Source organism: Rhinatrema bivittatum, chromosome 1 (assembly GCF_901001135.1).
Source record: "Rhinatrema bivittatum chromosome 1, aRhiBiv1.1, whole genome shotgun sequence".
In the NCBI taxonomy this organism is placed as follows: Eukaryota; Metazoa; Chordata; class Amphibia; order Gymnophiona; family Rhinatrematidae; genus Rhinatrema; species Rhinatrema bivittatum.
The window spans coordinates 579,837,865-579,860,127 of NC_042615.1; the positions used below are offsets into that span (position 1 = coordinate 579,837,865).

General features: G+C 43.7%; 1 protein-coding gene across 2 annotated transcripts in view; it reads right to left on the minus strand.

The window, feature by feature from the left end:
* LOC115100041 (hippocampus abundant transcript-like protein 1) overlaps positions 1-20,415 on the minus strand; it is a 166,986-nt gene extending 146,571 nt beyond the window's left edge. The window contains exons 1-2 of one of the 2 annotated variants that reach the window (XM_029618204.1): positions 20,230-20,415; positions 370-465 (exon numbers count right to left, since the gene is read on the minus strand). In XM_029618204.1, coding sequence (XP_029474064.1) covers positions 370-465; positions 20,230-20,265 — 132 coding nt within the window. In that variant the 5' untranslated portion in view covers positions 20,266-20,415. Of the gene's footprint in view, positions 1-369; positions 466-19,890; positions 19,964-20,229 lie in introns of those variants that run through there. The other variant, XM_029618213.1, reaches the window with a different exon arrangement.
* Positions 20,416-22,263: the final 1,848 nt, after the last annotated feature.

Below are 22,263 nucleotides of genomic sequence, written 5' to 3' on the forward strand. Positions count from 1 at the left end.
GATTTTTTTTTTTTTTAAAGCTATAAAATAGTAGACAGGAAGGCCTTTAATTTTCAAAATTTGCAAGTATAAAAAGATAGCCCATAAAGGAAGAATACAACCCTGTCTTGAGATTTCCCTTTTACAATAGCATGTGCCTATTAAACCTGAAATCAAATTTCAAAATGGGGTAATTTTCCTAGCTGTCAATTCCTGTGATATTAGCTATTATAGCAGATGAAGCCTGCCAGGTTACCAATGCTCAGGAAGTGTTCAGACCCTCAGCTTTTATTTCATCCTAAGTTGACACATCATGGGCTCCCAGTTTTGTCTTCCTAAAAATAAGAAACTAAACCTAATGGAGAATAAACATGAAAAAACAGTACTTACTGTTAGCATGGGAGTTGTTAAGAGACCCCAAGCAAAAAATTCTAGGAAGATGACAACCACAGCATGGTATACACTTGGTCGACCAATACCTTGGTGCTGAAGAAAAAAATATAGAAATGTGTGAATATTTCATGATACCTTATTTCCTACTTAGATACAAAAGTTTGCACATAGTTAACAGCTTATGTGAATTTTGGTAGAATAAATACGTTATTAACAAATTGATCTTCTCTACAAGAAACCAAAAAAGAAATTGAATCAGTTTGTGGCCACAGACAGGGCAGTTTAAGAGTGACCTAGCTGTTAGAACAGTGGGCTGAGAATCAACGAAGCCATTTTCAAACCCCAGACCCCCCCACTCCTTGTGACACTGGGTAAGTCACTTGGTCCTTATTTTCCCCAGGTACCAACTTAGATTTTAAGTCCTCTCTGGGGCAGGAATCTCCTATTCTACCTGATTTGTAACTCATGATGACATAGGTTTGGAAAGTATAATCAAATCCAATCCAAATGCGAAATATCACAATGAGCTCTGACATCAAGGTTTAAGCTGAATCAAACTGACCAGTTTCTTTGCAGGAAAGAAATAGGTATTTTAATTGTCCAGGAATTATGAATTGGTGCTCACCGAGAACTATTTAAATTTGAACAAAATTGGGTGAATGGTTCAAAATTAATTGGTAGGGGAGGGGCTAAGCACAAACCTTATCATACAAGGACAGTTTCCCAACACATGCCTTCAGACCTTAAATTTGTGTGTCATGGAAATGTCACAACTACTGAAAGCTCAGATCAAGGCCAACACCTGGGCTCTGCTTTCAGCACCTTGCAGCAATGAGACACACCATGTAAAAACTCCTTTCTGAAAACGTGTAATCATGCATGCCTCTCCTTTCTAGCTAATTATATGGAAGAGTCTAGACACTCCTGTTCAAATTTTATCAAATGCCTACAGTACATGAAAGTAATCTGTTTTGAAGTGCCTATAAAGGCAGAATATAAATCAAATAAATCTAATTGAACAGAAGCTGACATAACCTTTGTGTGGTACAAAGTTAAATGTTAAATATATATATATATATATATATATATATATATATATATATATATATATATATTTGTTCCATTAAACAATGTCTTTCTATATGTTCTGTGATTTTGATATTTAGAACACTTTCCACTATTTTATCTGGCACTGAAGTCAGGCTAACTGGTCTGTAGTTTCCAGGATCTCCCCTGGAGCCCTTTTTAAATACTGGGGTTACATTAGCCATCCTCCAGTCTTCAGGTACAATGGATGATTGTAATGATAGGTTACAAATTTTTACTAATAGGTCTGAAATTTCATTTTTTAGTTCCTTCAGAACCCTGGGGTGTATACCATCCGGTCCAGGTGATTTACTTCTCTTCAGTTTGTCAATCAGGCCTACCACATCTAGGTTCACCGTGATTTGGTTCAGTCCATCTGAATCATTACCCATGAAAACCTTCTCTGATACAGGTATCTCCCCAACATCCTCTTCAGTAAATACTGAAGCAAAAAAAAATTTAATCTTTCCGCGATGGCCTTATCTTCTCTAATTGCCCCTTTAACCCCTCGATCATGTAACGGTCCAACTGACTCCCTCACAGGTTTTCTGTTTCGGATATAATTTTTAAAGTTTTTACTGTGAGTTTTTGCCTCTACGGCCAACTTCTTTTCAAATTCTCTCTTAGCCTGTCTTATCAATGTCTTACATTTAACTTGCCAACGCTTCTGCATTCCATTTTCTTCTGTTGGATCCTTCTTCCAATTTTTGAAGAATTTTTTTTGGCTAAAATAGCCTCTTTCACCTCTCCTTTTACCCTGCCGGTGATAGTTTTGTCTTCTTTCCACATGTGTGGAATACATCTGGCTGTGCTTCTAGGATGGTTTTTTTTTTTTTTTTTTTTTTTTTTTTTTTTTTTTTTAACAATGACCACACCTCTTGTACACTTTTTACCTTTGTAGATGCTCCTTTAAGTTTTTTTCTATTTTTCTCATTTTATCAAAGTTTCCCTTTTGAAAGTTTAGCAAGAGAGCCGTGGTTTTGCTTACTGCCCCCCTTCCAGTCATTAATTCAAATTTGATCATATTATGATCAATATTGCCAAGCGGCCCCAACACCATTACCTCTCTCACCAAATCCTGTGCTCCACTGAAAATTAGACCTAAAATTGCTCCCTCTCTTGTCTGTTCCTAAACCAATTGCTCCATAAAGCTGTCATTTATTCCATCCAGGAACTTTAGCTCTCTCTAGCATGTCCCGATGATACGTTTACCCAGTCGATATTGGGGTAATTGAAATCTCCCATTATTACCGTACTACAAATTTGGTTACCTTCCCTAATTTCTCTTAGCATTTCACTGTCCGTCTCATCATCTTGACCAGGTGGACGGTAGTATACTCAAATCACTATAGTCTTCCCCAATACACAAGGGATTTCTACCCATAAAGATTCGATTGTGCATTTAGTTTATCCTGTTGGATTCTATGCCATCCCGGACATAATTCACCACACCGCCTCCCGGGTGCTCCTCCCTGTCATTGCGATATAATTTGTACCCCGGTATAGCACTGTCCCATTGGTTATCCTCCTTCCACCATGTCTCAGAGATGCCAATTAAGTCTATGTCATCATTCACTGCTATACATTCTAATTCTCCCATCTTACTTCTTAAACTTCTGGCATTAGCATACAAACATTGCAAAGGTTGTTTTTTGTTTGTATTTTCCTCCTGCTTTTTAATTGATAGGGATAAGTTAGAATTTTTTTAGTTCAGGTGAGTTTTTAGTTACAGGCACTTGGACTACTTTTCTTATTATTGGAACCTCACTGTTGGGATGCCCTAATTCTAATGCATCATTAGTATCCTTTGAAGATACCTCTCTCCGAACCATGCACTGCTGAGCAACTGCTGAGCAGACACATGCTTAAATTAAGCTCTAGCACTATCACTCTGTTGTAGCATGCAGCACAAATAGATAAGCGCTTAGACATCTTCGCCACAGGCACCACGGTTGTAAATCACTCAGTCAGGTATAGGCACACGCCCAGCTAGACACACAAAAAATTGCAGTCAGGTACCTGCAGTTAAAAGCCACACCCAAAATGGATATAAAAAAATGTGCGCCAGGTTCACGCATATAGTACGCTTGCCCAAACTAGATGCCCAAACCGGGAGACCAGGCACACTCACATCCAAGGAATGCCCACGTCAGGCCCCCAAGGTGTGCATCCAGAAACAAGGACGCCCAATTCTGGACGCGCAGTCGGCAATGGACACACAATGGGGATGCGCAGGCACGCACAGACGGGACAAAGTGAAAAACACGCAAAAATCACCCTCACAGCCTACCACACACCAAGAAAGGAGAAGCCTGAGAGCAGGGCTTAGCCAAGTCACTGTACCTAAACTACCTCCACACCTCACAGAACTCCCCAGAGATGTGAGCAGGAAGGCCAAACGCCAAAGAATGGACTAAGTAGGAAGATGCCTCTTTTTTTTTTTTAGATAGATAGATGTACGTGCGAAAAATAAAATAAGAAAACATAAACGAACCCAACTCCGCGGGGTGGCGGGTGGGTTTCGTGAGGGCTAACATCCTGCTGTCCTGTGAGAACACCTGTTACAGGTAAGCAGCTCTGCCTTCTCACAGGACAAGCAGAATGGTAGTCCTCACATATGGGTGAGTACCGAACTGAGGATGCCCGAGCAAAGCACCAAATGCACCCAAAGACGTGCAACAGGCACAACAACAAGGGTGGAAATTTGGATAGGAGGGCATCCTGAACGGATCGGTGGAAGGATGTTGGGAAGTTGAACTGAAAACAAGTTGCGTAGAATGGACTGGCCAGAGATGGAATCCTATGTGCCAGCCTTATCTAAGCAATAATGGGCTGCGAAAGTATGGAGAAAACTCCAAGTAGCAGCCTCACAAATATCAGCAAGTGGCACCGAACGGAGGTACACTACTGATGTCGCCATGACCCTGACCGAGTATGCGTTTACACAATCTTGTAGTTGAATGCCTGCCTGCTGGTAGCAAAAAGAAATGCATTCCGCCAACCAGGAGGAGAGGGTCTGCTTTCCCACAGGATTTCCAATTTGATGGTATCAAAAGAAAAACAATTGAGTGAATTTCTTGTGGGCCGACATGCGGTCCAGATAGAAGGCTAGAGCACATTTGCAGTCCAAGGAATGCAAAGCCTGTTCTCCTGGGTTTGAATGGGGCCTGGGAAAAATGGTAGGTAGGATAATAGACTGGTTAATATGAAATTCTGACACTACCTTTGGCAAGAATTTAGGGTGAGTGCGGAGCACTATCCTGTCATGCAGAATTTTAGTGTAAGGTGGGTAGGTAACTAATGCCTGTAATTCACTAACTCTGCGAGTGGACGTGATCGGAAGAAGAAAAACTACCTTCCAGGTGAGATAGCGGAGATCACAGGAGTGGAGAGGCTCAAACGGAGGTTTCATGAGCCATCCCAAAACCACATTAAGGTCCCAAGCAGGGGCAGAAGGGCGCAGTGGAGGTTTTAAATGGAGCAAGCCTCTCATGAAACGTGATACTAAGGGTTGCACTGAAATGGAGACATTTCTTATACCCTTATGGTATGCAGACACTGCACTAACATGCACCCTGATAGAGGAAGTTTTTAGGCCTAACTCCGACAGGTGCCAGAGGTAGTCTAGGAACCTCGCAGTGGAACAAATGATGGGGGTCTATGGACATGGAAGTACCCCAGACTGTAAACCTCTTCTATTTAGAGCGATAAGACCTTCTCATTGAAGGCTTTCGTGAAGCCACAAGAACTTGGGATACAGACTCTGAAAGGTTGGAGTATTAACCTTTCAACATCCAGGCCGTCAGAGACAGAGTTTGGGGTGACGCAGATATCCTTCGTTCTGAGTGATTAGAAGGGGATCCTTCCCTAGAGGAATGTGTCGTCGTACTGATAGGTCCTCGAGGATAGGAAGCCACACCTGGCATGGCCAGTGGGGAGCTATCAGAATCATTAATCCCTTGTCCTGCTGGAGCTTCACGAGGGTACGCATAAAGGATACCGCTGGCCCAGGAGAGGGCGAAGGCATCTCTTGGTTGTGAATGGTGACTGCGAATGAGAGAGCAGAAGTTGTCTACTTTGTGGTTATGGACGGACGCAAAGAGGTCTATTCGAGGGTAACCCCAACGTTGGAATATCGTGTCCGTTACCATGGGGTTGAGAGACCACTCGTGTGGATGGAAAGTGCAACTCAGCTTGTCCGCCAACACATTGTCCACTCCCAGTTGCTTTGAGGCACATCAAGTGGGAAAAGGCCCATGCCCATAACTGTGCAGCTTCCTGACACAGGAGGTAGGAGTCCGTTCCCCCATGTTTGTTGATGTACCACATCGCAACCTGATTATCTGTTTGAATCAGGATGGCTTTGTTTGATAGGCATTCCTGAAAGGCCTTGAGGGCATACCTGATCGCCCATAGCTCCAGGAAATGTATCTGGTGTTTAGCTTCCTCTGCAGGTCGCCTACATGTGCACCCCACCCAAGGTTGGATACATCTGTTAAGATAATTTGAGGATCTGGAGCCTGAAATGGAAGGCCTTGAATGAGATTGGAGTGGTGCATCCACCAGGCTAGTGACAGACGGAGCTGTTTGGTAACCTGGATAATGCTGGACATTGGCTGACAAGCTTGAATCCACTAGTATTTTAAGGTCCAGTGCATTACTCTCATGGCTAGGCGAGCCATCGGAATGACATGCGCAGAGGACACCATGTGACCCAACAGTATGAGGACGTGACGAGCAGTTGAAGATACTCGAGTCTGTAGTTGATGCGCCAGAGATGTTATGGTGAAAGCGCGATCCTGGGGGAGGAAGGCTTTCGCCTGTATAGTGTTTAGGTCAGCCCCTATAAAGGACAGGGTTTGGGATGGAACCATCTTGGATTTGGGATAGTTGATTAGAAACCCTAAGGAGATCAGAGTGTTGATAGTGAGACGCAGGGAGATTAATGCACCCTGCTGAGTCAGAGCCCTTATCAACCAATCATCAAGATAAGGGTAGACATGCACACTCTGATTCCTGAGGAAGGCTGCGACCACCACCAGGCACTTTGTGAATACTTGTGGAGCAGATGCCAGGCCGAATAGTAGTACACAGTACTGGAAATGACAAGGGCCGACCAGGAATCGCAGATACTTGCGATGAGATGGAGTAATTGAGGTGTGTGTGTAAGCGTCTTGGACATCTAGAGAGCATAGTCAATCTCCTCTTTGTAGAAGAGGAAGTCGAGAGCCCAAGGTTACCATTTTGAATTTTTCTCTGTGCAAAAATGTGTTTAGTGCGCGGAGGTTCAGTATCAGGAGAGTACGCCACCTGACTTTTTTGGTATTAGAAAATACCGGGAATAAAACCCTTGCCCCTGCTGGGGAGAGGGGCACTGGTTCTATTGCTCAGGATTTGAGGAGGGATGAGACCTCCTGTTCGAGCAAGGGAGAGTGGTCGGACGTCCCCCATGTCAGCCGAGGTGGAGAGTCCGCTGGAACAGTCAGGAAATTTAGGTGGTAACCCTGAGTGACTACTGCAAGTACCCACTGGTCTGTGGTGATGGTATGCCAAACGCTTTTGAAGTGGCAGAGCCGACTGATGACTGGTACAGATGGAAGAGGAGGTTGGCTTACACTCTATAGGAAGGAGTCAAAACCCTGACACTGGTCCAGGCTGAGAAGCTGGCTGAGACTTTTGAGGACGAGTCTGCCTGGATTGACCTTTTTGGTAAGGTCTGGAAGGGCATCCTCTAGAAGCCAGAGGATAAAATTTCCTTGGCTTATAGGTTGGCCGCTTAGAGTCATGTCTGAAAAATCTCTTAGGGGTGGTAGGGAACTCAGACAGCACAGAAGAAAGCTGGCGCAGAGTTTCATGGTGGTCCTTCAACTGCATCACAGTCCATCGGATCTTTTCCCCGAAGAGATTATTGCCCACACAGGGTAGACCTGCTAACCTGTCTTAGACTTCTGGTCTTAAGTCCGAAGATTTGAGCCAGGCCCATCTTCTTGCATTAATTCCCGCTGCAGACACTCTAGAGGCAGTGTCAAAGATATCATATGCAGCGCGGACCTTGTGCTTTCCAGCATCTAGACCTTTCTCAGCCAGAGTATGAAGTTGATTCTGGAATTGCTCTGGTAAAGAATCAGAAGTCCTGAATCCTTTTAAAAAGGTCTCTGTTATACTGGGTCATGTATAACTGGTAAGAGGCAATGCGAGATATGAGCATTGAGCCATGGAAGACGCTCCTGCCAAAAGCATCCAGGGATTTTTGTTCCTTCCCTGGAGATATGGAGGAATGAGATTTTGAACGTCGCACCTTCTGGGCTGATTCAACAACCACAGAGTGATGATCCAACTGTGACTTTTGGAACCCAGGAGCTGACTGCACCAGATAGGTGGCATCTGTCTTGCGGTTGACAGGTGGGACCGAACATGGGTGTTCCCAGTTTTTCTTCAGGAGATCAAGCAGGATTTCATGGATAGGTATAGACATGATTTCCTTAGGAGCATCTAGAAATTGGAGTACATCCAGCATCTTGTGCATAGAGTCCTCTTCCGTCTGAAGCTGAAAGGGAATGGTTTCAGACATTTCCTTGATAAAATTAATAAAAGACAGATCTTCTGGTGGAGAGCGTCATCTTTCATCTGGGGGAGAGGGCTCTGATGGTAAATCATCTGTATCCTGGGACGAATCATCGGTCCAAGGATTATAGGGCTGATCTCCAGCACCTAGTGGGTCTCCAGCAGGGAGAAATGGTGCTAATCCTGAAGGACCAGGCCAAAGCACAGACGGCATCAATGGAGGCACCGAAGGGACCGGTGACATCTATGGATGAGTCAGTGATAAGATCCCAGACGGTGGAATGGGTATCTGTTTTTCCTCATCATTCAATGATAATGGAATCGGTGAAGGCGGCACTGGACCCACCGGTGCTCTCGGTTCCATCTGAGGTAGGGCACCGATCAACGCATCCAGTCTACCCAGTAGCGGTGTGAGCGCTATGGGAATCGGATTGGTGACCGGCTTGTGGACCGGTACCAGTGTCAATGGAGGTTGGAAGCCCTGAAGTTCTTTACCAATGGCCTCTTGGATCATCCGATCCAATTCCGCGTGGAAGCCCCCAGGCATGGAACCCCGGCACCGGAGGAGGAGGCAGCACTGGCGTAGCCAGAAGGTCCACCGGTGAAGGTGGAATCGTGGATCCCGGCACCACTGAAGATGGTGCCGGGTGTGACAGACCCAGTCACAGAAGAGGATGGGGCCTTTTCTGGACGGGGCTTCTTTGTCAGTGGCTCTGTCGAATTCGATGCAGAGGACTTGCCTGGATCGACGGACTAAGCCTTCCAATGCCAGTGTCGACGCTTTTCGTGATGTTCTCCTCAGTCCTTTTCTAGAGGAGGCAATCGACACCTTTGGAATCGTCGATGCCGGTCGAACAGCAGCGGTGTCCTGGTGCTGGCGAGAAGTCGATGGCACCGACACTATCGATGGAGTCAGGGTTTTTAACTAAAGAGAAAGTCAATTTTCTCTAAACGAGCCTTACGGCCCTTCAGTGTCATTTGGGCACATTTGGTGCAAGTTAGGACATCGTGTTTGGACCCCAAACACATAACACAGACCCCATGCGGGTCAGTGATGGACACTGTTAGAGTACAGTCGGGGCACCGACGAAAACCCGACGCCATGGCTCCGACAAAAATTTAGCTGCGGTGAGGTCGATGGCCGGTAGGCCCCGAAGGATAGCTCGACGGGAATCGACCTTACCTTTCGACCGCAGAGTATGGATATCGATAGGGGGACCCCTATGGGGTAGAATTTTTTTGAAAATTTTGAAAGAAATTCCGTGAGGAAAATTCCTGTCAGGAATCTCAAGAGAGCTCCTTAACTCGCAAGGCTACTGCTGCGTGAAAAAAAAAATGAAGGGGGACCCCTGCTGGATGCAGGGTCAGTGCATTGCTGGGCATGCCCAGTAGGTGCCAGTCAAAGGGTTCCGTGATTGGGCTCCATCCCGATGACGTTACCCATATGTGAGGACTACCATCCTGCTTGTCCTGTGAGAAAAATCTTTACCTGAGCAGAACAGGTTCCGGCTATGGGGGGAGAGGGTGAAAGCATTCATTGCCGAGTCTCTCTCAGCCTGTAACCTCTAATTGAATTTTAAGTCCACCAGTCTGGAGGCACTCTGAGGGTGGCATCGAATGGTATCACCTCAGAAGGCAAGCGATGCTATGTAGATATCTCGCCTTCGTAATGTCTTCTTTTCTCTCTCTTTTACTCACAAGGCAATCCCCCATAGGAAATTGTATGTCCACCATCTGCTGAAGACAGAGAATACTAGTGGGGTGATGTCGGCGTGGGATTATATAGCCATTTCAGCTTTTTCTCTGTCTCCATCTGCTGGCAGATGTACATAGCCCACTGGTGGGGACTGACCTGACAAAATGCATACGAAAGGGCAATTAAAAATTACTCCAGCATTGAGAGGGTAAACATCACATCAGGGCATTCTAAGGAGGGAGAGTTTCTAAATGAAATGACTACTTCATGGAGCAGCTGGTACAGGAACTGAGAAAAGGGGAGCTATTTAGACCTAATCCTTAATGGAATTCATGATCTGGTGCAAGAGGTAATTTTGTTAGGGCCACTTGATAATAGTGATCATTATAACTGAATGAAGGGAGGATACCAAGAAAATCTACTAGAGAGTCACCCTTTTGAAATGTTATAATAAAATGACTTAAATGGTAAGGAAAAAACTGAAAGGAGCAACTGCAAATATTATGAGTTACATCAGACATGGACGTTTACAAATATCATCTTGAAAGCACAGATCAGATGTATTCCATGCATTAAAAAAGGTGGAAGAAAAGCCAAACGACTGCCGGCACAGATAAAAGGTGAGGCGAGAGAGGGCTATGCTAGCCATCCAAAAATGGAAAAGGGATCCAAATGAAGAAAACAGAAAAAAGCATAAGAACTAGCAAATTAGATGCAAAGCATTGATAAGAAAGGCAAGACAGAATTTGAAAATAAATTTGCTGTGGAAGCAAAAAATCTTTTTCAGTTATATTCAAAGGAAAAAACTTGCAAGAGTTAGTTGGAAGAAAGAACAAAGAAAGCCACAGGTACCTGATAAATGCAATATGTGAAACAAAGTAAGCATGCCTTGTTACCAATTCTTAACCAAACAATGTATATAGTATCCAATATATATATATATGCTTATATCAACAATTATGTTCTCGCTGCATAGAATGTTACGCACTTTTCTCTTTTTGCCATGTAACCAAATTTGTTCAATGTACTTTCCTCTACCAGTATTATACGTTCTATGTAAACCGATACGATGTGCAAATGGTTATTGGTATATAAAAATACTTAAAGTACCCACTTATTCTTGGAGTAAATTTCAAGACATGAAACAATGTTTAAGGGGGGAAAAAAAAAAAAAGACTTCAGAGTTAGTTGGACCATTAGATGATTGAGAGGTATAAGGGGCATTATAGGACAAAAGCCATATTGGAAAGATTAAACTAAATTCTTGCTTCAGGCTTTACTGAGGAAGACAAGGCAGATACCCATTCCAGAAGTGATATTTAAAGGTAATGATTCTGAAGAACTGAAATATCTCAATGATCCTGGAAGACTTAAGAGTACATTGACAAACTAAAGTGTAGCAAATTACCTCAACCAGATTTTATAAATGCCAGTGCTGAAAGAAATGAAAAATGAAATTGCAGGCCTACAATTAGTATCTGTAGACTATCATTAAAATCAGATACAGTGCCTGAAGATTTGAGGATAACCAACATAACCCCAGTTTTTAAAATGGTTCTGGGTTGATCCAGGAAACGACAGACTGGTAACTCTGATGTCAGTGCTGGGAAAAATGTTTGAAACTATTAGAAAGAACAATATTACTGAATATATAGGTAGTCATAGTTTAATGAAACAAAGCCAACAAGGATTTAGCCAACGGAAGTCTTGCCTCATCAATCTGCTACATTTTTTTTTTTTAAGTCGTGAATAAACTTGCGGTTAAAGGTGAGCCAGTTAATATAGTGTATCTGGATTTTCTGAAAGTGTTTGACAACATACCTCATGAGATCCCTGAAGAAATTAAGAAAGTCATGGGATAGGAGACAACTTTCTATTGTAGATTAAGGAGAGGATAAAAGGAGAACTCGATTTCTGGTCACCCCAAGATTGTCTAGGATTGGTGAGCAAGAGGGACAAACAAAAACTTTAACCTCTCTCACACACACTCATGTTCATTCTCTCTCACACAGGCTGTCACATATACACATACATGCTCTCACACCTCCACATCCTCTCTCAGTCACATACACAGGCTCTTAGACCCTTTCACACCACACACAGAAGTTCATACTCCCAGAGTCCCTCATACACACAGGCTCTTACTCTCAACTAGTTCCCTCCCATACCTACACACACTCTCAATGACTCCCTCAGACACTACTCCCTCAGGCAAGCTCCCATTCAAAACACACAAAAACAGAGCCCCAGGAAGCTTCCACAGGCAGATACCCATTCACTCACACAACACAGCAGGCTCCCTCTTTTTCTGTTGCATGGCACCTCAGAGACTCACAAAAATACATAGGCTCTCGCTTTACGTTCTCTCTCACATACAGGCTCCCAATTCCTACTTTCACACACGTGCACATGCACACACACACACAGGTTCTCAATGTCTTACCTACACAAGCTTCTCACTGCCATGCTCTCTCTCTCGCTCTCTCTCACTCACACACTCTATTAAGGCCACTCCCTCTGTTCCAGGCCTCCTTGCTGCAACAGGCCTCTTCTTGGGCTGCGCAGAATGAGCTCTGTGGCAGCTCTGCAACAGGTCTTCTCGCGCCATGCAGGATGAGATCTGCAGTGGTCCAGCGACAAGGCCTCTCTTCTCAGACATCAGGCAATGCTGATTGGGTGGACTTGAGCGCAATGTGGGTGGGCTCTGTGCACGGGGTCTAGAGTCTTTGTACGCACACACACTTTAAAAGTAACAGTGATCCCCAGGAATCTGTACAGGGACCACTGCTTTTAACATTTATAAAAGTGACCTAGGGATAGGAAAACAGTGATGTGATCAAATTTGCTGATATAAAATTAAATGTTGTTAAATCACAAGAGGATTAAAAGAAATTGCTGGAGACGACTTCCAAATGGTAGATGGCATGTAATGTGAACAAGTGCAAAGTGATGCACATAGGGGAGAGCAATCCAAATTATAGCTTCACAATGCAAGATTCCATATTGGGAGTCAACAACCAGGAAAAGGATCTTGACATCTTGGATAATATGTTGAAATGCTATGCTCAGTTTGTGGTGGCAGTCAAGAAAGAAAAAGAATGTTAGGAATTATTAGGAAATGAATGGAGAATAAAACAGATCATCATAATGCTCTGTACTGCTTCTTGGTGAGATTGCACCTTGAGCATTGTGTGCAATTCTGGTCACCACATCTCATAAAAGATATATCAGTATTAGAAAAGATACAGAGAATGGCAACCAAAATGATAAAGGGAAAGGAACGATTCCCCTATGAGGAAAGACTAAAGAGGTTAGGGTTCTTCAGCTTAGGGAAAAGATAGCTGAAGGGAAATGTAATAAAAGGTCTATAAAACAATGAGTAGAGTGGAACAGGTAAGCGTGAATCAGTTTATTCTTTCAAAAAAATACAAAGACTAGGGGGCATTCAATGAAGTTACTAGGTGATACATTTAAGACAAATGTGAGACAATATTTTTGCTTTCAACACATAATTAAACTCTGGAATTCCTTGCCAGAGGATGTGGTAAAAGCTGTTAGTGTAATTGGGTTTAAAAAAAAAAGAAAAGGTTTGGACAAGTTCTGAAAGAAAAGTCCATAAACTACGGTGAACTTGGGGAAAGCCATTGCTTATCCCTAACATAAGCAGCATAGAATCTATCGATCTTCTGGGATGGATTGGCCACTGCTGGAAATAGGATACTGGGCGTGATAGACTTTTGGTCTGACCCAATATGACAAACCTTATATTCTTATGGTTCAGCTAGAAACTTTCTACTCCAGAGGGAATTCTGCACAACTGCATAGAAGGATGTCACCGAAAGTGCCTTTTACTAAATCTATCAGTTTTCACAAATGCCAAGTGTAATGTTAGACAGAATATGAATGTACACTGGTTCCAGACACTCCAAAGTGGGAAGTGTCTTGCAGACAGCATATGTTTAACAAAACTCATTAGCCTTCTTCGGCTCAGATTCTGTTCCTCAGGTAGCAGAGACCCACAAGAAGGGTTTCCCATGCACTAGCACTTGGGAGAATTTCTGGGGATCAAAGGAGGATCTTTAGAGGGAAAAGATGAAAGAAGATCTTATGGAAGAGGGAATTCAGACCATGCACCTTATCTGCGTTGAGATTTTTCCTCATTGTCTGAATTGAGACGTGAAGCTCTGACTAGAGTCAACAAGAGAACTGCCAGTACTAAAAATCTTGCTTCAGAGCTAATGCAAAAGAGGTTTGTAGGAGCTCATTTTACAAGTGCAAGAAATTTCTAGTGCAGTACAGGAGTCTGCACCTAAAAAAGCAGGCACTGCTACATGGGGATCCCAGGGGGACACAGCCTAGAAGGGTAGATTATATGAGTATCTACCGGTAGAGGAAATAATTCAAGAATGCAGTGGAATTCTATAGTTGTTCAATTGACTATATCTGATCGTTCTGAATTTCTGGATATTACCAGATCCAACTGTATTCATTGCAAGATAATTTGCCTGCACACCTAGATAACCAGTAAAAATTTGTTTAGACCACCAAACTATGTGGCATTATGTTAATCTTACTGGAAAGTACTGTATTAGACAAATGTTAATAGACTAAGGTCCTTGATAGATTATCTTGTCCCATCGGTAAATACCCCTTGGGAGAGTCTACTTGCCACAATAATCCCAAATGTGGCCAAGTTCTAGTAGCCACAAAGAATTTTCTATTTTGCATACAGAATTGTGGAGCCCCAGAAGAATATCAATGCAGGTAGCTGGAACAGGATAGATGTGACTAAAATCTGAAGAGAAAGGAGGCCTTCACGCCACTATGGGTTTTTCCCCCCTTTCTGCCAGTTGAAGCTGTTTCTTTGTTCTCTGCCTCCCTCCCTCCGGCACAAAACATCTGATCAATCTGGCAGCAGCCTTCTAACTCACTACTGCCACTTGCCCATTAATCCCACCATTTCATTGTTTTTTTGCCTCATCCCCGCAGGCCCCATTGCTGACAGCTGTTCACATCTCCCAGAATAACAGCTGGTGCAGAGGCTAGACTGCTTGGGAGAGATTTTGGTTTTATTTATTTATTTTATTTATTATTTTTATATACCGACATTCGATCAGAGATATCACATCGGTTTACATTCAGGTACTGTAAGGTATTTCCCTATCCCAGTGGGCTTACAATCATACAGGCCAATACAGTACAGTGCGCTCCGGTGGAGCACACTGTTAACCCAGGTTTGGATGCGTGTTTGACGCGCTAGCTTTACCCCTTATACAGTAAGGGGCAATAGCGCGTCGAAAACATGCGTCCAACCCCCCCCCCCCCCCAAAACTAATAGCGCCCGCAACATGCAAATGCATTTGATGGCCCTATTAGTTATTCCCGCGCGATACAGTAAGTAAAATGTGCAGCCAAGCCGCACATTTTACTTTCAGAAATTGGGCAGGCGTTAATTTCTGCCGGCGCCAGGGAAGTATAGAGAAAAGCAGAAAAAACTGCTTTTCTGTACACCCTCCGACTTAATATCATAGCGATATTAAGTCGGAGGCCCCAAAAGAAAAAAAACAGTAAAAATTTAAAAAAAAAAAAATTTTTTTTAATCGGCCCACGGGTCAGAAGACGGACGCTCAATTATGCCGGCATCTGTTTTCCGAACCCATGACAGTTTGAGAACAGACGCCGGCAAAATTGAGCGTCAGCTGTCAAACCTGCTGACAGCCGCCGCTCCTGTCAAAAAGGAGGCGCTAGGGACACGCTAATTTGCATAGGCCACCCTCATGAATTGCGCACCTAAGAGTGGCCTGTGCGCCCACTTGGAGAGCGGGCGCTCGCCTGCTCTCCCAAGCATTTTTCTGTATCGGCCTGTAAGTTTTGTACCTGAGGCAATGGAGGGTAATGTGACTTGCCCAAGGTCGCTAAGGGGCATATTTAGTTGGTTATTTAAGAGGGAGAAAAGGGGTTAGTTCAGGTGCTGGTTTCAATATACATTGGATTTTTTTGTACAGTGATTATATATGAGTATTCGGAGAATAGGGCAGGGAGATCATGTCTGCTCACTAGCACATCACTGGAAGTCTAAGGGCCAACCCTTTATTCAAACTGTCTGGGAGATTGGGGAGGGTGTGAAGGGAGAGAGAAGAGAAAGCTGGTGTGAAGCGATAGAGCCTAGGGGCAGGTAGAGAGGGAGCAAACTTGCTGGTGTGTTATTGAGCAGGAGGGGAGGACATGGTGGTGAGCCTAGGTGAATGAAGGGAAAAGAGCATGAGAGGGGTTTGAACCTGGAGGGGACGGGGAGGAAGAGAGAATAAAGGTGAATGGAGGGAAAGATTGGGGATAGGGGGGTGGTCGAACCTGGAAACAGGAGAAAGAGCTGGGTCTTAAACTTACTCCTGAGGGAATTGTGCATATGTTGGGGGGTTTTTAATTCTGTATCTTAACAATAATTACTCTGTATTACATTTTTATACACAAATATAGTAACTACTCTTCAGAAAGTCGCATCATGAAAAACATCAACATAAGAGCATATATAAATAACTTTTGATGTTTTGTCTCAGCTGCCCTTTTGACCTCACTCAGTGTATGTCCCAGCAGACCATTTAGTGAGAAGAATGCTGAAGGAGTTCTGTAGTTTATTCTTCTGCTAACTTCAAGTGATACTATATACAGTAAGCAGCATAGACAAGTCATGTACTACTCCTGGGGGAATTCTGTGCAAAAAAAAAAACCAACTTAAAATTCTGCAAACTTTATATTGGTCAAAATAACAATTTACATGACAGTCTTTAAGTAATTACATTTTAAATTAATACAGAAAAAAGTTATTACTTAAAGATGCAGAATTTCCCTAGAAATGCAGTGTCTCTTCCACTCGCTCTCCCTACTCCCCTGGCCACTTTGCCCTCTCAGGCCCAAACTCCTCCGCCTGCCAGTATTTCTCCCCTCCACTTCTAGGCTCAACCCCTTCCACTCCCAGAGTTTGACCCCGTTCTCAGTAGTGCCCCTCACACAGGCTCCCTATGTCTGTCCCTCCCTCTAATACACATACACACACCCTCATACAGGGCCCTCTGTCTTGCATACACACCCACACAAGCTCCCTTTCTCTCACACATACATCCTCACACAGGCTACCTATGTCTCTCTCTCATGCACCCCTTCACACAGGCTCTGTCTCACCCATACACACTCCCTTCACACAGACTAGCACCCTCACATACACACGAGCTCCCAATCTCTCTCACACATACACACTCCTTCACACAGACTAGCACCCTCACATACACACAAGCTCCCAATCTCTCTCACCCATACACACTCCTTCACAATCTACTTATATAGGCTCCCTCTCCCTGAAATCCACTCAAGTATCCCCCCTTACCTCCCATGCTCTCTCACCCTCCACTCCTCCCCTCATATAGGCTCCTTCTCTGAAACTCATATTCAAGCATTCCCCCACCCCTTTACCTCCCATGCTCACAACCTCCCCTCCCCCACACTCTCTCCCCTCCCCCACATTCTCTGTCACCGGCATGCCGCAAACGGAGCATATACCACGTGTGCAGTGGGACTCACTCCATTCACGGCGAAGATGAAGGCCAGGGCGTGCCATTTGCGGAACATGGGGGCCTTTCATTTCACCGCAAACTGCACACCTGGGCCTTCATCTGTGCCAGGGTCTCCTCTGCTTTTTTCTTCTCAGAAAATAGCAATTCTGCGCGCGGGGGGGGGGGGGGGGGGGGGGGAAGGAATTCTGCGCACTGCAGTCGCAAAGAATTCCCCCAGGACTAATGTACTAAGTTGTACTGTTGAGATGGTAAATCTTGAGAATATTATACCTGGGGAGAATTCTGTGTGTAAAAATTCTGCATGAGTTTTTTTGTCCAAACATAAATGTGACACCTCTGCAGAATTCAAAAGTTCTAAAGTTTTACAGTGAGAATAAACCACCCATAATTATCTGACAACAAATTAGCAGAATCATCTGATTATTGTGGTTATTCCCCATGTCTAAAATATTATATGCAAAATGTATATGGTTTTTGTTCAAAACCCAAAAGATTGCATTTCAGAATTTAAGCCAGAAGCTGACATTAGTGTCCAAGACTGATTGTATTATCTGAGCCACATGTGCCTCACATACAGTTTCAATAAACTTAGAATAAGTGTATACATATAATTGGACACAGTAACAGAGAATCAATAGTATTGAATTAGAAAAATTCTGAAACTTGTGAACACAGCCTACTTGTAAATTATCCATTTTAATTAATGTTTGAAGAATACTATGATAGAATTAAATTAAAAGCATGTTCTAACTTTAATTAGACCAATCATTCCTGGTACAGCACTTCTTAATTTAACAGATTAAAAAAAAAAAAAAAGAAGAACATCCATGCACTGATTTCAGCCATCAGAAATGAAACTAAAACCACCTCCTATCAAGGTAATTCAAATGGTGGCTTTAGCCTCACCACAACCAAGTAACTGCTTAAAATTGTGAAAATAAAAGCCCAGTAACATCAGAAGTGGTGGCTCTGAGGGGCAAAGGATGAGTAGCACAAGCCTGCCAGGACAGTATAAGTTAATTATCTTGGCCCCTATAATATATTAACAAGCAACTTAGTTCATTTGTGTTGATGTGTTATTTTTGCATTATAATCTTGTGTGTTTTATTTTCAATTTAATCACATCAAGTAAGTCTTAAGAAAAATATAAAATGTTTATACATTTGATTAATTTTCCTAATATTTATACTGTTTCTCCTACTGAAATGTTTAATGTTTGAAAATACCTGCTAAGTATATTCCACCTGCTTTGAGAATTTATTATGTGACTCAATATAACAATGTGCCTATGGAAGGTCAACAACTAAGTTTACAAAAGGATATGGGTTTGATAAATCTGACATTTTCTGAAAAAATCATTAGAGACTAGTGTCCACAAGTTTATTGGTTTCTTTAGCTTTGGATATAGAATGATTTTTTTTTTAAATAATTTTCCTTAAAACTGAAAAGTTTCTTCTTGACTCTAATTAAGAATGTTTCCTGATGCTGCTACAGTTTCTTCTGATAAAGCCAGCTGCTGTACACCAGGTTGGTACTCTTTCCTCAAATATCCATGAAAATACATATCAGTTTAATAAGTATGTATTTTTGACCCACCCCAGTTTACAACATTCTTGTGCACCAAAGTAGATCTTACAACCACACCACCCCCTTTGCCAAATCATGTGGGTTAAATCCAGGCATTGCAAGTCATATTTAGATTATTCTTGAGTTGAGCACTTCCTTTTTCTTAGATTATGGTTTTTTTTTTTAAATATAAATTGCAGGGTATTTTAAAGATCTTCCTTAACTGGGGGCTAGAAAACCCCATATTATGGAATGTATTTCCTACTTTTTAATTATAAATAAAAGTTACTATCACCCCTTACCTAAAGGAGATTGTTCTCATTTTAACTTTTGCCTATTAATAATGCAGCTTCCAGATTTTCAGTATTGCATTCCCTTAATCTGTGGGTTCTGTAATCAATCAAGTATGATTTTTTTTTAAATTATGCTTTATCTTTATGCTTTACAACAAGTTAGCATCAAGCAATATATGTGCAAAAGAAACCAACCGGAAAAGGCGAAAAAAGGCCACTCCAGGCATACTCTTTCCACCTACCCCTGTCAAAACAGCTTTGTACCTCTCACATTAAAAACTTTTGAGTGGAGTAAAAATAAGTTACTACCACCTCTTACTACAAGCGAGGGTTCTCGTTTTAAACTTTTGCCTATTAATAAGTAGCTTCGGATCCCTTTAATCTGTGGATCCTAGAGTCAAATAGGAATTTTTTTATGCTTTATAAAGAATTAGAATCAAGCAATGCACTTGCATAAGAAACAAGCAGAAAAGGAGAAAGCATACTCCTCTCAAAAACTCAATGCGATAGGTATAAAGCTGACTTGACTGAAGTAGGTGGGAAGAGTATGCGGAAGCAGCCACATCTCCGCATTAACACGTGCGGCCAAACCTCAAACCACCAAGCCTAATTTCCCAGCGCAATTAGTCACCAAAAATTACTACTACAGTTAGTCAAGATTGTGCAGCTAAAGAAGAAATCTGCAATAAGAGAGGGAGAAAGAAGAGTAAGCTTTCCTCTCCTTCCTTTTTGCGTCAACTCGTACCAATTCCCCGCGCATAAAGTGCAATAAGGCCGAGGAGAGGCAATGTCCGTTACTGCTCAAGTCCTTCTTTGACACCGAGTTTTCAGGTAACGGAGGTTGCCTGCCGGCACTTTTAAGCTGTCTCAGTGGGGGGGGGGTTACCACTTTTTAAAGGAAGTGCAGAACCTGCCCCTCCCTCTTCCTGCAGAGTTTCACTTCCTCTGGATCGGCTGAGCAGCCCCCCGCCGAGCCCAGACCTTCCAGTGCGGGTAACTCCTCCCCGGCACCGCCCGGCGCACACGCCGAGCTCCCTTCTCTCCCGCCAAACCTCCTTATACTACTGCCGCCGCAGCCACCTACCGCGCCTCCGTCCTTCATGATCCTGCGGACCAACATGGTGCACGGACCGGGACTCTCCGTCCCCCCCCCCCCTGCGGGCTCACGCCGCTGCCATTGCTACCGGGACTGCCAGCGTCGTCTGCTCCGCGCTGAGAAGCTCCGAGCCTCGGCCCCCGGCTCCCACACGTCAATCGTGGCACCCCGCCCCCCTAACTCTGGCCCCCACTGCGCGCGCGCGCGCCGACAGTTTGAAAACAGAGGCACAAACAAACAAACAAACCAACCCCCCAAACGAAAATAATGAATAAATAACGGGAGGCGGCAGGGAGAAAAGAGGAAGCTCCGCTTTCGAGGCTCCAATAGTAGCAGCGCCGCCTCGGCACTGCAAACCGAACGGGCCTATGCCTTCTTCGGCGGAAATTGTGTCACAGCCGCAGGGCGTCACTTCGTCGTCTCCTAGCAACCACCATAGAAAGCGGCTGGGGGAAAGGAGGCCAGCAGTGAGTTGGAGCAACCGGTTAGCTTAATGGGCCCGAGGGTTTGGGAGGTGTCTCTTACACTGCGGCCTTTGTCACTTTATAAGTATGCTTACACATGGGAAGGTCAAACTTATCCGACAGGCACGCGCACACATTATTTATGTATTAATTTTTAGGCGTTCGACAAGATATAGAAGAATGCCTTATTTGTAGCTCCTGTTTCTCTCTCTCTCTTTCCTGTCTGTAACCTAATTCGAAGGTGAAAATTAAATATAGGTTGCGACTTGCAGCATGGAAAGGACTCTGGTTCCACACCCCAAGTGTGACAGTTCTCTCAGTTCCGTGAATCCCGTGTATGGAGCCAGAGACACTGGAAACCTCAAAGGGAGGGGGAGGGGGGGACACCACTGGTCCCATGTAATATGTTGCACTGAGCCTACCACGGTTTTTTACTCCAACGTTAGTACAGGGTTTTCAGCACTAATCCAATTCTGGCATGTAAAATGGGTTTTACTGCCAAAATAACTTGCACTAAGAAGTATATTTAGCAAGAGGGCATGCAAATCGCATGTAAACAACGCTATTGGCTGTTACAGGGCAATGCAGAGCGCTGCATTAACTGGGAAATTTAACACTAGGGTCAGGGCAGGAGTAAAATTTAAGTCACATATCTGGTGGCCATTTTAGTGTATTGTGTTGCTGTGTATAGGTACTTCTCTGTGCCAATCATGGATTATGTACTTTTTTTTTTTTAATTGGATGGTTTGGTATATTTTGTGGGTGAGCCGAAAAATTACAGCAGAAACTTTAGAGCAAAGAGAAAGAAAGAAGATGCTTTATCACCAAAGAAGAAAGGAGGGTCTCAGAGGAGCAGGCTGTCCTGATTGAAGCCGTTCGAAGGGATTGCAGGCAGCAGATATTTCACCTGAGCATAATAACACTGCTGGAATTATCAGAAACAAATGTGGTGCGGACGTATAGACTGAGCTCAGGCGTAATTCTCTTTCTTTATGAAGAAATCAAAGAATATATTGATCTTCTAACCAATCATGGACATGTCATTCCAGGCTTGGTCAAGCTTTTCGCTACCTTGAATTTTCTTGCCACTGGCTCATTCTAGATTACAATGACTATATTGACTGGCATGGACCATTCATCATTTTCAAGGCATTTCAGCTAGGTACTGAGGGCCTTGATGAAACTGGTCAGGGAGTACATCAAGCACCTGGGTAGGGTTCAGAGACAGTCACTGGTAATCCAGCATAGTAGTTGCAGTTTGCATGGGAGGTGGTTGCTGAGGCATGGGCAGGGATCAAAAGCTATCATTGGTGGACCCCATGGGAGATGTTTCCTAAGGCATAGTCACTGGTAGTCCGGCATGGGCTGGGTGGGGTTCAGAGCCAGTCAATGGTGATCCGGCATGGCAGCTGACTAAGGAATAGTCATTGGTGGTCCGACATGGGCCTAAAAACAAACGTGGGTAATACAAAAGGGTCCAGCTCTGACACTGGTGTCAACTGCACATCACAGGGAGGAAATGGAGCATGCCCAGGAAATCTGATGGACAGCTATGTGC